General features: G+C 41.2%; 1 protein-coding gene across 2 annotated transcripts; it reads left to right on the top strand.

Moving 5' to 3' along the window:
* Positions 1-4,574: 4,574 nt before the first annotated feature.
* LOC133650097 (major histocompatibility complex class I-related gene protein-like) lies at positions 4,575-10,526 on the top strand. 2 transcript variants are annotated; one of them, XR_009826184.1, is made up of 8 exons: positions 4,575-4,760; positions 5,580-5,846; positions 6,748-7,026; positions 7,150-7,452; positions 7,519-7,623; positions 7,697-7,714; positions 9,199-9,377; positions 9,416-10,526. XR_009826184.1 is itself a non-coding variant. In XM_062046922.1 (7 exons), the coding sequence occupies exons 1-7, from the start codon at positions 4,709-4,711 to the stop codon at positions 9,231-9,233; spliced, it is 1,059 nt and encodes a 352-aa protein (XP_061902906.1). In that variant the 5' UTR covers positions 4,575-4,708; the 3' UTR covers positions 9,234-10,526. The 2 variants fall into 2 exon arrangements, 1 of the variants encoding a protein (XP_061902906.1); XM_062046922.1 differs by having other exon boundaries at positions 9,199-10,526.
* Positions 10,527-15,320: the final 4,794 nt, after the last annotated feature.

Below are 15,320 nucleotides of genomic sequence, written 5' to 3'. Positions count from 1 at the left end.
TTATAGCAGCAGGCCGGCCTCCAGGGCCCCAAACCCCACCCCCCTGTTGCGAGTTGTTGTGATTATATGTAACATGTTTATGTGTGCCATGCTATGTGAGGTTTTTTTCCTTGGACTCAGTCTGGACCCCTCCCGAGGGTCCAGCCTTAGACTGATATTTTTTTTACTCTTCCCCCCTTTCCCAATATCACCTTTTTCCCACCTTTTTTTAAGGAGCGCTGTAAGTGGCTGATCCGATGGCGGTCCCGTCTTGTCCCCCTTGTAACATATGTCTGCTCTTAGTGGGACTGTGCCGAAAATGAAATTTCAGTTCTTTTGTGTCTTGTACATGTTAAACGATGGACAATAATAAAGCATCTTGAGTCTTGAATCTTGAATCTTGAACTTCCAACTTCGTTCGACATTTGATGATGAACGGTCAGTTTTGAATGTAAGCTAACGTTTATTGGCTAAGTAACGTGACTTTTATTTGCCGTGTAGTTAAATCGGTGAGGCTGTAAACTCACTGCTAACGTTATAACGTCATTGCAAACACGGCAATCTGTTGCAGTTCGCTACCTTATTCATACTTTTTGTCAAGTGATTTTTTTTTTTTTTGAAGCAGGGTTGCATGAGGTACCTACACATAAACGTTACGTTAGTCAATGTATCACAGACAGTAATGTAACGTTAGACGGCGGTCAGCAGCACCGCATATTTTAGCCACCTACAAAAAGACAAAAATAGTCAAATAAATATCAGTTAAAATGTATACTGTATTAAGAATATGAGTACATATTGCATAGGGCTCTGACATCTAAAAAGTTCAACTCTGTTCATTGTTATGTTCGTGTATTTGTTACGTTTTTCATGTGTACGCACACATCAACACACATACAGTATGAGATGAGATCAATGAGATAAGGCAGGGGTCACCAACGTGGTGCCCGCGGGCACCAGGTAGTCCGTAACATACTTGCCAACCTTGAGACCTCCAATATCGGGAGTTGGGGGGGAGGGCGTGGCTAAGGGCGTGGTTAAGAGGAGAGTATATTTACAGCTAGAATTCACCAAATCAAGTATTTCATATATATGTATAATATGTATATATATGTATGAAATACTTGACTTTCAGTGAATTCTAGCTATATATATTTTTTTTTTAAATGTTTTATTTATTTTATTATACATATAAATAAAAGACATACTTGAATTTCAGTGTTCTGCAGGCTATCCAGTAGGTGGCAGTATTGTCCTGTTTAAGAGTGTCACAACATTGCTGTTTACGGCAGACAAACTGCTTTACGGTAGACTAAACGTGGCTGCCGTTGTTGTGTGTTGTTACCGCGCTGGGAGGACGTTAATGAAACTGCCTAACAATAAACCCACATAAGAAACCAAGAACTCTCTCTCCTTGTTGTGCACTCTACTCTCTAAAAGCCGTAGATGTTATGACGTCATTGGGCAGGCAAGCTGCTGGGAAAGCGGACGTGAGAACGGCTGTCCCCACTCAGGTCCGCATTGAGCTGGAGGGGGCGTGGCCTCCAGCTCCGGCTGAATACCGGGAGTTTGTCGGGAGAAAATCTCTGCCGGGAGGTTGTCGGGAGAGGCGCTGAATATCGGGATTCTCCCGCTAAAAACGGGTGGGTTGGCAAGTATGGCCTGTAAGGACCAGATGAGTAGCCCGCCGGCCTGTTCTAAAAATAGCTCAAATAGCAGCACTTACCAGTGAGCTGCCTCTATTTTTTCAATTGTATTTATTTACTAGCAAGCTGGTCTCGCTTTGCCCGACATTTTTAATTCTAAGAGAGACAAAACTCAAATAGAATTTGAAAATCCAAGAAAATATTTTAAAGACTTGGTCTTCACTTGTTTAAATAAATTCATTAATTGTTTTACTTTGATTCTTATAACTTTCAGAAAGACAATTTTAGAGAAAAAATACAACCTTAAAAATGATTTTAGGATTTTTAAACACATATACCTTTTTACCTGTTAAATTCCTTCCTCTTCCTTACTGACAATTTAAATCAATGTTCAAGTATTTATTTATTTTTTTATTGTAAAGAATAATAAATACATTTTAATTTAATTCTTCATTTTAGCTTCTGTTTTTTCGACGAAGAATATTTGTGAAATATTTCTTTAAACTTATTATGATTAAAATTCAAAACAAATATTCTGGCAAACCTAGAAAATCTGTAGAATCAAATTTAAATCTTATTTTAAAGTCTTTTGAATTTCTTTTAAAATTTTTGTTTTGGAAAATCTAGAAGAAATAATGATTTGTCTTTGTTAGAAATATAGCTTGGTCCAATTTGTTATATATTCTAACAAAGTGCAGATTGGATTTTAACCTATTTAAAATACGTCACCAAAATTCTAAAAGTAATCTTAATCAGGAAAAATGACTAATGATGTTCCATAAATTCTTTTTTTAATTTTTTCAAAAAGATTCGAATTAGCTAGTTTTTCTCTTCTTTTTTTCGGTTGAATTTTGAATTTTAAAGAGTCGAAATTGAAGATAAACTATGTTTCAAAATTGAATTGTCATTTTTTTCGTGTTTTTTCCTCTTTTAAACCGTTCAATTAAGTGTAAATATCATTCATTATTAATAATAACATAGAGTTAAAGGTAAATTGAGCAAATTGGCTATTTCTGGCAATTTATTGAAGTGTGTATCAAACTGGTAGCCCTTCGCATTAATCACTACCCAAGAAGTAGCTCTTGGTTTCAAAAAGGTTGGTGACCCCTGAGATAAGGTAAGAACAGGATAGAAACTGCTGTTGAACTAGTTACAATGCAATATGCTTTTATGCAAATAAGTACAGTGGCACTTGTTTTTTCAAATGTGTTTATTCTGTAAAGGAATTAGTTAAATGTTTAAAATAACTGGCTATGAAGTGCAATGTCAGCACTATTTTTTTCCCCCTGCAATTTCAAATGCACTTGTTTAAAAAAATAAAGCATACACAATCTGTGTAAATATATTAGTCTGTGGTCAAAAGGACTTGAAAGGACTCGAAACTCAAAATTCAGGACTTGGGACTTGACATGAAACGTTTTAGTCTTGATTTAGGACTTGACTCGAGACTTGAGGGCAAAGACTTGAGACTTACTTATGACTTGCAATACATGACTTGTGGACTGTCACCTGTCAATCACATTTTGTACAAAATCAACAGTTTATTACAGGGGGGGGGGGTTAAATGGGAGAAAATAAATGAATATTCAAAGAAAGCCTTAAATTTGCCCCTAATTGATTATAATGTGACCTGAATAGATAAATATGTCGTTAAATGTCTCATTTAAGGCCCGTCTGAATATTTTATGATTCAATTCATGGTTGCAATATTTAAGTAATTATTCATTTTAGATTTCATTATTTTATTAAATATTTCGAAATGTAATCATTTATTGAACATTTTTTACTGCTTTAATAATTTTATGATTGCAATTATTTCACGATTTCAGTAATTATTTCATAACATTCAGTATGACGTATTTAATTATTTCACAATTTACTTATTTCAGAATTTAACAATGTATTTACTTATGTCAGGATCTAATTAGTTATTCAATAATCCAACGCTTCAATTTTTAATATTTTAATTTAATGATCTGTATAATTATTATGTATTATTATTCAATGAGTTCACGATTTAATTCATTATTTCATCATTTAAATAATTATTTCATAAATCTATAATAATGTTTTTAATTTATATTTTTTTATAATTTCATGGTTGTATTAATTATTTCATAATTTGATCACGTATTGAATTATTTCACGATTTACTTATTTAATCATTTAACCATTTATTTAATTATGTCAGGATCTAATTAGTTATTCAATAATCCAATGCTTCAATTTTGTATTATTTTAATTAAATTATCTGTTTAATTGTTATTTATTATTATTCAATGATTTCATGATTCATTATTTCACCATTTGATTAATTATTTCATTTAATAACCTATAATAATGTTTTGTATCTATTTTATTATTTTAATAATTTCAGGGTTGTATTCATTATTTCATAATTGATCTATTTAATTGTTTCACAATTTAATTACTTCATAATTTAAGAATGTGTTCAATTATTTCACATTTTAATTATTTCTTAATTTCACCATGTCATTATTGACACTTTAATAATTGTAAGTTTTTTAATAAAGTTATTTCTTTTTTATCTAATTATTGCAATTGAATTAATCCTTTCAGTGTTCATTTAAGGATTTCACAATTTAATGAATTATTTTCTCAATGTTTTTGAACGAACGTGTGTGTCATGAATTGAGTTCATCTGTCAAACTCAGCCGTCAAAGTCAGTGGGCGGGTCCTGACGCCTGATTGGTCACTCAGAACTTCCGGTTGTAGGCGGAACTAGGACCAGAGAAGATATTCTTGGTATGAAAGTGCGGGAAAATACTCAACAACTGTATTGAAATCGTCTCCTGTACCTTCTACACGGTCTGGGTCAGCAGGTGTCAAATATATCTACCAGCAACTCCCCCCAAGAAGTCCGAGTATATCCTCCTGAGCTGCGATATTCTCAAAGAGATATTTTTTTTAACGTCTTGTCCCTCGTCGGCCACTGTACCTCTGGACACCAACTTCCGGTATGACGTCACAACCGGATTCCAAAGTACAGAACTTGTCAACTGCGTGCCACACGGCGGCTTAAAATGTTTTAACTTCGTTTCGACGAGGAAAATTGGTGCTAAATGGAGGAAGTGATATTCTTTTTTCTTCTCTGCTGCCGCCTCGCATCTCCTGGTAAGAGCAACGTCGAAGTCTTGTTTCGCTCCGTTGAACTTTAGCAACATGCTAACAATAACAGTAGCTTGTGACCAGGGTTGGTTCATTTTACTTCAAAGTTCATTTTTTATATTCTTATTCTACACGCTATTACGTGCGATAACATCAAATATGTTGATATTAACTTTTTTTTATAATATAACGGCAACATGGATTGGTCAATATGTCAAGTAACTTCCGGTTCCGGTTTGTGTCGATGCTAACAATAATAGTAGCTTGTGACCAGGGTTGGCCAATTTTACTTCAAAAGTCATTTTTTATTTTACACGCTATTACGTGCGATAACATCAAATATGTTGATATTAACTTTTTTTATAATATAATGGCAACAGGGATTGGTCAATATGTCAAGTAACTTCCGGTTCCGGTTTGTGTCGATGCTAACAATAATAGTAGCTTGTGACCAGGGTTGGTCAATTTTACTTCAAAAGTCATTTTTTATTTTACACGCTATTACGTGCGATAACATCAAATATGTTGATATTAACTTTTTTTTATAATATAACGGCAACATGGATTGGTCAATATGTCAAGTAACTTCCGGTTCCGGTTTGTGTCGATGCTAACATGCTAACAATAATAGTAGCTTGTGACCAGGGTTGGTCAATTTTACTTCAAAAGTCATTTTTTATTTTACACGCTATTACGTGCGATAACATCAAATATGTTGATATTAAATGATAAATAAATAAATATTAACTTTTTTTATAATATAATGGCAACACGGATTGGTCAATATGTCAAGTAACTTCCGGTTCCGGTTTGTGTGGTCATCAGCGACGCACTCCCTGTGGCACGTGTACACGGTGACCACCGGCATCCCCACGCTGCCCACCACGGTGGCGGTAGTGGTGGTGGACGGGATCCAAACCGACCACTACGACAGCGTCAGCAACACCGCCGGGCCGTCCCAGGACTGGATGAAGCGGATGTCAGACCTGGACCCGGACTACTGGAAGACCCAGACCGACTTCTGGGAGCGCCAAGACCACTTTGGGAGGATCAACATCGACATTCTGAGGAAGCGCTTCAACCGCACCGAAGGTGACCATTCCTGCCCCGTTAGCATTAGCATTAGCATTCGTCAGTGACGTCATTGTGATAAGAAGAATATTTACCTTTAATGTTGTACACTAATCTGGGAATTGTTGGTTTGTGGTGAAAAGAAAGTATTCATAACAATGTGAGTGAGTGAGTCAATGACTCAGCCAGGGAGTGTGTTAATGAGTGAGTGAGTCAATGATTGAGTCAATGACTCAATGAGCGTGTGAGTGAGTCAATGAGTCAAAGGCTCAATCAATGAGTGAGTATGTGAGTGTAAATGAGTAAGTAAGTCGGAGTGATGAGTGAGTGAGTGAGTCAATTAATTAGTCAATGAGTCAGTAAGTGAGTCAATGAGTGAATAAATCAATGAATCAGTCACTAAGTGAGTGATTGATTCAATGAGTGAGCGAGTGAGTCAATGAGTCAGCCAGTGTGTGTTTGACTGAGTGAGTGAGTCAATAATTGAGTCAATGAGTGTGTTAATGAGTCAATGACTGAGTGTCTCAATGAGCAAGTGAGTGAGTCAATGGCTCAATCAATGAGTGAGTATGTGAGTGTAAATTAGTACGTCGGAGTGATTGAGTGAGGCATTGAATGAGTGAGTGAGCGAGTGAGTCAATGAATTATTCAATGAGTCATTAAGTGAGTCAATGAGTGAATAAGTCACTGAATGAGTGAGTCAGCCAATGAGTGAGTAAGTGAGTCAATGAATCTGTCAATAACTGAGTGAGTGAGTCAGTCAATGAGTGAGCGAGTCAATGAGTGAGTAAGTGAGTCAACGAATCAGTCAATGACTGAGAGAGTGTCAGTGAGTGAGTAAATGAGTGAGAAGATAGATGATTGAGTGAGTGAGTGAGTCAGTCAATGAGTGAGTGAACAAAGAAGTTCTCCTGGTGTGCAGGTGTGCACGTGTTCCAGGTGTTGCACGGCTGTGAGTACGATGAGGACTTGGGTGTGTTCCGGGGTTTCAACCACCACAGCTACGACGGAGAGGACACCTTGTACCTGGACATGGAGCAGCGGCGCTGGATCTCCCTGAAGCCTCCCATGGACGCCACCCAGAGGAAGTGGAACGACAACCAGGGCTGGATGGAGTTCATGGTGCACCGCCTGCTGAAAGAGTGTCCCCAGCGCCTCAATCGCACCCTGGAACTCGGCCAAAGTGTCCTGCGCAGAATCGGTAACTAGTCTCAGTCCACCGGGTGGCGCCCTTAGTCTCGGTCCACCGGGGGGCGCCCTTAGTTTCGGTCCCCCGGGGGCGCCCACCGGTGGACACTGGCCTTCTTGTCCTCTGTCCATCCAGAGCGTCCCCGGGTGTCTCTGCTCCAGACCAGTCCGTCCTCGCCGGTCACGTGCCACGCCACGGGCTTCTACCCTGACGTGGCCAACATGTTCTGGACCCGGGACCGGGTGGAGCTCCACGAGCACGTGGAGCACGGCGAGCTACTGCCCAACCACGACAACACCTTCCAGCTCAGCGTGAGTTTGGACGTCAGCGCGCTGCCGCCACACGACTGGTCCAGGTACGCCTGCGTCTTCCGACTGTCCGGACTCCAGGAGAACATCGTGGTCGGCTTGGACGCGTCCAAGATCTTGACCAACTATGGTGAGTGCACACCGGCGCTCTTCCAGCCACTTCCTGCCAACACGCTTCTTCCCGGCTCTCCTACAGTGGAGCCTCCCAACGTCCTCGTTCCAGTCGCCGCGCTCCTCGCCGCCCTTGTGGTCCTCGCCGCTGCCGCCGCCATCGGTTTTTTTGTTTGGAAGAAGAGACAAGGTGAGCGGTTTGAAAGTTGCCATAGCAGCGTGCAAACACCTCACCCTTGTGCTTTGTTTTCTTCTGGTTTCAGCTCCAACTTTGCAGCATGGTGAGTGTGATCAGCTAGCAGTCATCAGTTAGCAGTCACCTGCTAGCAGACAGCTGCTAGCAGACGTCAGACAGCACCTAGCAGACAGCAGTTAGCAGACATTAGCTACGATGGTGAAGATCCTGAAGGCATACAGTATTCCCCCGAACCTACTCCGAGCAATAGAGTCCATGTACGCAAGAACAAGAGCTGGGGTGGTGACCCCAGAAGGCAACAGCGAGGAGTTAGACATCCTGGCGGGAGTTATACAAGGGGATACACTAGCCCCCTTCCTCTTCATCATAGTCCTTGATCATGCGCTCAGGAAGGCAATAAATGGGCGAGAGCAGGAACTTGGCTACACGCTGACCCCAAGGAAGTCGAGTCGACAACCGGCAGTGGTCCTGACAGACCTTGACCATGCAGATGACATCAGTCCGCTCTCCAACAACGTGGAACAAGCACAAGAACTACTACACAGGGTAGAGCTACAGTGCGTCAAGGTTGGCCTTAGGCTAAATGCCAAGAAAACTGAGGTCATGACCTACATGGTTCCACCAGAACAAAAACCTCTGATAACAGCAGGAGGCACTGTGCTGAAAGAAGTTGAGGACTTCAAATACCTGGGCGCATGGGTCAAGTCAACTGAGCAAGATCTAAAAGTGAGGAAGGCACTTGCATGGGGCCCTGAACGGCATGACCAGAGTATGGAACTCCAACCTCCCCCGCCAAATCAAACTCAGCTTCTTCTTATGCGACAGTTGAGTCCGTTCTCCTCTATGGCAGCGAATGCTGGACCCTGAAGCCAATCCTGGAGAAGTCTCCGGATGGATGCTACACCAGGATGCTGCGTGCAGTGCTTAACATCAGCAAGAGTGCGCACGTAACCAACAGAATCCTCTACAAGGGAATACCATGGGTGAGCGAGAAAGATTGCTGTAAGGAGAATGAGACTAGCAGGACACTGCCAAAGGCATCAGGAGCTGCCAGCCAGCAAATTGGTGCTGTGGGAACCAACACATGGGTATCAGTCAAGAGGACGTCCCACACTAACATATGTGGACGTACTCAGGAAGGATGCAGGAGCTCAGAGTACCAAGGAACTGGCTAAATGTATGGAGAATCGGGTTGACTGGAAGCAACGATGGAAGGCTCGTCTGAGGACGACCTAGAGAGCTAGCAAATATTAGCTATAAGACATTAGCTAACAGACGTCAGACAGCAGTTAGCAGACATCAGCTAGCAAATATTAGCTATAAGACATTAGTTAACAGATGGCAGACAGCAGCTAGCAGACAGCAGCTAGCAGACATCAGCTAGCAGACTGCAGCTAGCAAATATTAGCTATAAGACATTTGCTAGCATATATGAGCTATCAGTCATCAGCCAGCAGACCATTAGCTCGCAGACTTTAGGTCGCTAACATTAGCTGGCAGACTTTAGCAGCAGTTATTGTGTAATACTTGTGTAGTTTTTGTGAGAGATAATCAAGTATGATTTTGCAGGCACTGAGGAGGAAGGCCAGAAGATGGCGCCATGAGGCCAATCTTGGTCACGTGACTCAGCATGAGGCCAGTCTTGGTCTTGGTCCGGTGGACAAAGCAAAACTGAATAGAAGAATAAAGTTAGTGTGGTACAAGAAGAAGGGTTAGTGTGCAAAGAGTTAGTCTGGAACAAGAAGAAGGTTTAGTGTGCAAAGAGTTAGTCCGGAACAAGAACAAGGTTTAGTGTGCAAAGAAAGCATTCAGAAGACAAAATAATTAACTTAAACCCTTCAAAAGACAAAATATGTTGATCATTCACTTAAAAAGCCAACATTAGTTGATTGTACACGTGCTAAAGTATTATGTTTATTGTTCCAAGGATGAGGAAACTAAGTGTTTGGACGCTAAATCTTTAATTGATAAACATCTAAACTCATTAGACATGTAAAAGTTGTATTTCCTGTCATTTAGTCAACCAACCTGACTTAATCCTTTAAAAAAAATTACATTAACGACAAAATAGAGGAAAACACGAATAAGCCACGTGAGCTCTGGAAAATTCTCAACAACCAGCTTGCTGGTTGCAGCCAGAAACTTCAAACCAGACTCACCAACATCAGCATCAAGGAGGGTGACTCCCTCATTACAGACAAAATGGAGGTAGCTAGCAGACTTAACACCTTTTTCACCAGCATAGCCGCAACTCTTGTCAACAAGCTGTCCCACCACTCTGGTCGCTTTGGTGTAGAACACATTAAAGCCTTCTACAGAAAGCTAGGAGTATCCAACGATATTTCAAATTAGAAATGGTCTCAGCTGATGAGGTGTTTAAAAAATTGAGCGCGCTCCACCCAAACAAGGCCACCGGCCTTGATAATATTCCCTCCAGATTCCTCAGGGACTCTGTGCCCCGATCATCACGCACATAATAAACCTATCAATTACACAAGGCCAAGTACCAAAAGATTTTAAGATAGCAAGAGTAACTCCCCTCTTTAAAAAAGGAAGCAAATTGGAACCTGGCAACTACCGACCTGTTTCTATTCTCAGTTCCATTTCGAAAGTAATGGAGAAAATAGTTTATGAACAGGTCGATAGTTACCTTGCCACTAATAAACTCATGTACAAATTCCAATCCGGCTTTAGAACTAACCACTCCACTGACACATGCCTTCTCTATGTGAGCGACCACATCAAACATGAGGTGGACGCGGGCAAATACTGCGGCATGGTCATGCTGGACCTTCAGAAGGCCTTTGACACCGTTAACCACGCTATACTGTTGGATAAGCTCAGAGCAATCGGATTTAACAAAACCTCATGGAGCTGGATGCAATCTTACTTGGAGGGGAGGGAGCAGGTGGTAGAGGTGAACGGCACCGTGTCCCCCCCCCCCCCCCCCCCCCCCCCTCTCGGTGAGCTGTGGAGTCCCGCAAGGCAGTATATTGGGACCTTTACTGTTCCTAATATACATAAACGACATGTCATCGGCATGCAACTGTGAATTGTTTTTGTTTGCGGATGACTCGGCCTTGCTGGTATCCGACAAGGACAAGTCACAGGTGGAGAAAATCCTCAGTGCTGAGCTGTGTAGAACTTGCACCTGGCTCGCTGACAACAAGCTATCCATCCACTTGGGTAAAACAGAATCCATCCTGTTTGGGTCCCACATCAAACTTAAGAGAGTCAATGACTTCACCATAAAAGTAGGTGACAGTGTCATCACCAGGAAAGATGAGGTCACCTACCTAGGTTCCATTCTAGAGGCTAACCTTTCCTGTGATAAAATGGCAACCAAGGTAATCAAAAAGGTTAACCAACGAACGAGATTTCTCTACAGAATTTCCTCTCTGGTCAACAAAAGCACCATGAGGATTCTGGCGGGAACTCTCGTTCAACCCTTTTTCGATTACGCATGCACCTCCTGGTACCCTAGCACCTCCAAAACCCTCAAATCTAAACTCCAAACATCTCAGAACAAGCTAGTCAGGTTACTTCTAGACCTCCACCCCAGATCCCACCTCACTCCTACCCACTTCTCTAAAGTGGGCTGGCTCAAGGTGGAGGACAGAGTTAAACAACTTGCACTGAGCCTAGTCTATAAAATCCGCTACACCTCCCTGATACCGAAGTACATGTCAAACTACTTCCTTAACGTAAATGACCGCCATAACCACAACACCAGGGGGTGCTCCACTAACCACGTTAAACCCAGATTCCGAACTAACAAAGGTCTTAACTCATTCTCTTTCTATGCCACATCAATGTGGAATGCGCTCCCAACAGGTATAAAAGAAAGGGCATCTCTATCCTCCTTCAAAACCGCAATAAAAGTTCACCTCCAGGCAGCTACAACCCTAAACTAACACCCTCCCCGGATTGCTAATAATCAAATGTAAACAATCAAATGCAGATACTTTTTCTTTTTCTTATGCCTTCTGATCTCTCTCTTTCGCTCTCTCTCTCTCTCTCTCTCTCTCTCTCTCTATGTCCACTGCTTGATGTCCATATCCCCCCCCCCACACCCCTGATTGTAAATAATGTAAATAATTAAATGTGATTATCTTGTGTGATGACTGTATTATGATGGTAGTATATATGATAGTATATATCTGTATCATGAATCAATTTAAGTGGACCCCGATTTAAACAAGTTGAAAAACTTATTCGGGTGTTACCATTTAGTGGTCAATTGTACGGAATATGTACTTCACTGTGCAACCTACTAATAAAAGTCTCAATCAATCAATCAATCAAATGCTAACATCACTGTGCTAACTTTTTTTTGTGTGCAAATTTCAGGTTTTTTTTTTTTGTCTAATTCCGCAGCCATACAAACTACACTACAGTCATATAACTTGTTAACTGTTAGCGTGCTAAAGTTAGCATGCTTACATTCAAGTGCTAACTTTTTTTTTTTTAAAGCTATTTTACACTATTTACTCTATTTCCCCAGCTGTACACCTTAGAGTCATAACTTGGTACGTGACACAAGCTAACTGCTAAATTTAGCGTGCTTACTTTTTGTGCTACGTTTACGCCAGAGTCATATAACTTGGTATGTGACACCGTTAGCGTGCTAAAGTTAGCATGCTTACATTCAAGTGCTAACTTTTTTTTAAGCTGTAATTCCCCAGCCGTACACCTTAGAGTCACATAACTTGGTATGTGACATTTTTTTACCCATTAGCATGCAAACTATAGCATGCTAGCAAGCTAACTTACGCTTGCTAACCTTTTTCATCTAATTTTACACTTCTTTTTTTTTTCTCTCTATCCACAGCCATACACCTTAGAGTCTTATAACTTGGTATGTGACACCGTTAGCGTGCTAAAGTTAGCATGCTTACATTCAAGTGCTAACTTTTTTTTAAGCTATTTTTCACTTTTTATCGTAATTCCCCAGCCGTACACCTTAGAGTCATATAACTTGGTATGTGACATTTTTTTTACCCATTAGCATGCAAACTATAGCTAGAATTCACTGAAAGTCAAGTATTTCATACATACATATATATATATATATATATGAAATGTATATGAAATACTCGAGTTGGTGAATTCTAGCTGTAAATAACCACGCCCCCCCCCCCCCCCCCCCCCACCTCCCGATATTGGAGGTCTCAAGGTTGGCAAGTATGCGCTAAGGGCAGTGCCATCACGCCCAAATCTCGGGTGTCTCCCGGGAAAAGTGGGAGGATTGGCAACTATGACGCTGTTGAACGCCATTCATGTAAATCTCGCGAGCCGCACTAACTTTAAGCTGTCATATTAAAGTGCGGGCCGGGGCGCGTGTCTGAGACCCCTGGTTTAAACATAGCACAAAGCAGTAAAAAGCTTTGTATACAGTGTTATTTCATTTTAAATTTCAAAAGAGTTTTGAGGCTCCCATTGTTTTCTTTCATTTGTGAAACTCGTCAAAATGGCTCTTTGAGTGATAGGTTGCCGACCCTAGACTCTAGGGTTAAAGGCCTACTGAAATGAATTTTTTTTATTTAAACGGGGATAGCAGATCTATTCTATGTGTCATACTTGATCATTTCGCGATATTGCCATATTTTTGCTGAAAGGATTTAGTATAGAACAACGACGATAAAGATCGCAACTTTTGGTTTCTGATTAAAAAAAGGCTTGCCCCTACCGGAAGTAGCGTGACGTAGTCAGTTGAACATATACGCAAAGTTCCCTATTGTTTACAATGATGGCCGCATGAAGTGAGAGAGATTCGGACCGAGAAAGCGACAATTTCCCCATTAATTTGAGCGAGGATGAAAGATTTGTGGATGAGGAAAGTGCAAGTGAAGGACTAGTGGGGAGTTGAAGCTATTCAGATAGGGAAGATGCTGTGAGAGGCGGGTGGGACCTGATATTCAGCTGGGAATGACTACAACAGTAAATAAACACAAGACATATATATACTCTATTAGCCACAACACAACCAGGCTTATATTTAATATGCCACAAATTAATCCTGCATAATAACACCTGCGTGTTTGTTATGCTAGCTCCTAGCTCCTCTGCTAGCTCCTAGCTCCATAGAACACGCCAATACAATTCAAACACCTGATCAACACACACAATCACTCAGCCCAAAAGACCGTTCACCTAACCCAAGGTTCATAAAGCTTATATATTTTAAAAAAGTTACGTACATACGCAAAAAAAAGTTGCGCACATACGGTCAAGCGATCAAATGTTTAGAAGCCAAAGCTGCATACTCACAGTAGCACGTCTGCGTCTTTGTCATCCAAATCAAAGTAATCCTGGTAAGAGTCTGTGTTGTCCCAGTTCTCTACAGGCGTCTGTGTATCCAAGTCAAAAGTCCTCCTGGTTAGAGTCTCTGTTATCCGAGTTCTTCCATCTTGACTGCATCTTTCGGGAATGTAAACAAAGAAGCGCCGGCTGTGTACTGTTGTTGCTGACTACGTTTGAAAAATACGTCCATTTCGCACCGACAACTTTCTTCTTTGCTTGCTCAGCTTCCTTCTCCATAATGCAATGAACATAATTGCAACAGATTCACGAACACAGATGTCCAGAATACTGTGGAATTATGAAATGAAAACAGAGCTTTTTCGTATTGGCTTCAATGTGGAAGGCATACCCGTGTTCGCCGGGCCACGTCACGCGCATACGTCATCCTCAGAGGCGTTTCGAACCGGAAGTTTAGCGGCAAATTTAAATTGCACTTTATAAGTTAACCCGGCCGTATTGGCATGTGTTATAATGTTAAGATTTCATCATTGATATATAAACTATCAGACTGCGTGGTCGGTAGTAGTGGCTTTCAGTAGGCCTTTAAGTTAAGAAGGGGTTAAACAAAACAAGCTGTGAAGGTGCGCACGCAGAAACATTGGTGAGGGAGGGGCAGAGACAGAGAGCGAGAGAGCTAGTGAGTGGAGAGACAGACATGAAAACAAGAAATGCCGAAAAGTAAATGCAACTTCACGGATGATTTGCGGAAAAAGTATTTGTGTTTTGGTCCTGGCCGTGACACATAGGAAGCAGAATGCACTGTGTGCAAAGCAGGAACGTGTATATCTGTGGCAAATAAAGATCTACAAGCCCATATCCGCACTACAAAGCGCAAAACGGCTGTGCAGGGGCGAGAGCTTGTTTATGACAACCTTTTTCCAAAACACAACATAGAATGTGAGATATAACAGGATAATGCATACATTTGTCATTTGTTTTCAAAACGCTTACAAAAAAGTGGGACCCCATTTGTATGATTTGATGGGGTCCCTGGGACCCCATTTTGAACATTCCTAGCGCCAACACTACTGTCAACATAGGAGAAAAAATGCTTTATTTAAATAAATATATTACTTATGAAGCAAGTTGGAGTATAATTGGCAAATGTTCACCTAGTCCCGCATATATGTGTCCTCTTTTTGGGATTTCACAATATGGTCAGCCTACCTTTGGGACGTTTGCTGAGCAAGATGTGGGTGATATGTAACGTCACAATGAACAAACGCTGACATAAGTCAACTAAACGACATAAAAGTCGACCTGTACTTTGTTTGATTTGCATGGAGGCTTGTCACGTGGTGTTGTTTCGCGAGCACCAGCACCTCCGCACCAGCAGGGGGCGCCGAAACGAGCCACCGCCCGGAATTGGCGCGGCAGACGCCCGGAAG

This window comes from Entelurus aequoreus, linkage group LG05 (assembly GCF_033978785.1).
Source record: "Entelurus aequoreus isolate RoL-2023_Sb linkage group LG05, RoL_Eaeq_v1.1, whole genome shotgun sequence".
Classification (NCBI taxonomy): Eukaryota; Metazoa; Chordata; class Actinopteri; order Syngnathiformes; family Syngnathidae; genus Entelurus; species Entelurus aequoreus.
The sequence above is the reverse complement of the archived record's forward strand: the minus strand, read 5'-3'. Positions and strand labels throughout refer to the sequence as shown.

Excerpts from the sequence above, each read along its gene's own strand:
- LOC133650097 (XM_062046922.1), top strand. The coding sequence starts at position 4,709 with ATGGAGGAAGTGATATTCTTTTTTCTTCTCTGCTGCCGCCTCGCATCT. Across the intron at positions 4,761-5,579 it reads CTGCCGCCTCGCATCTCCTG|CGACGCACTCCCTGTGGCAC; the intron begins GTAAGAGCAACG and ends TGTGGTCATCAG. Across the intron at positions 7,453-7,518 it reads CAAGATCTTGACCAACTATG|TGGAGCCTCCCAACGTCCTC; the intron begins GTGAGTGCACAC and ends GCTCTCCTACAG.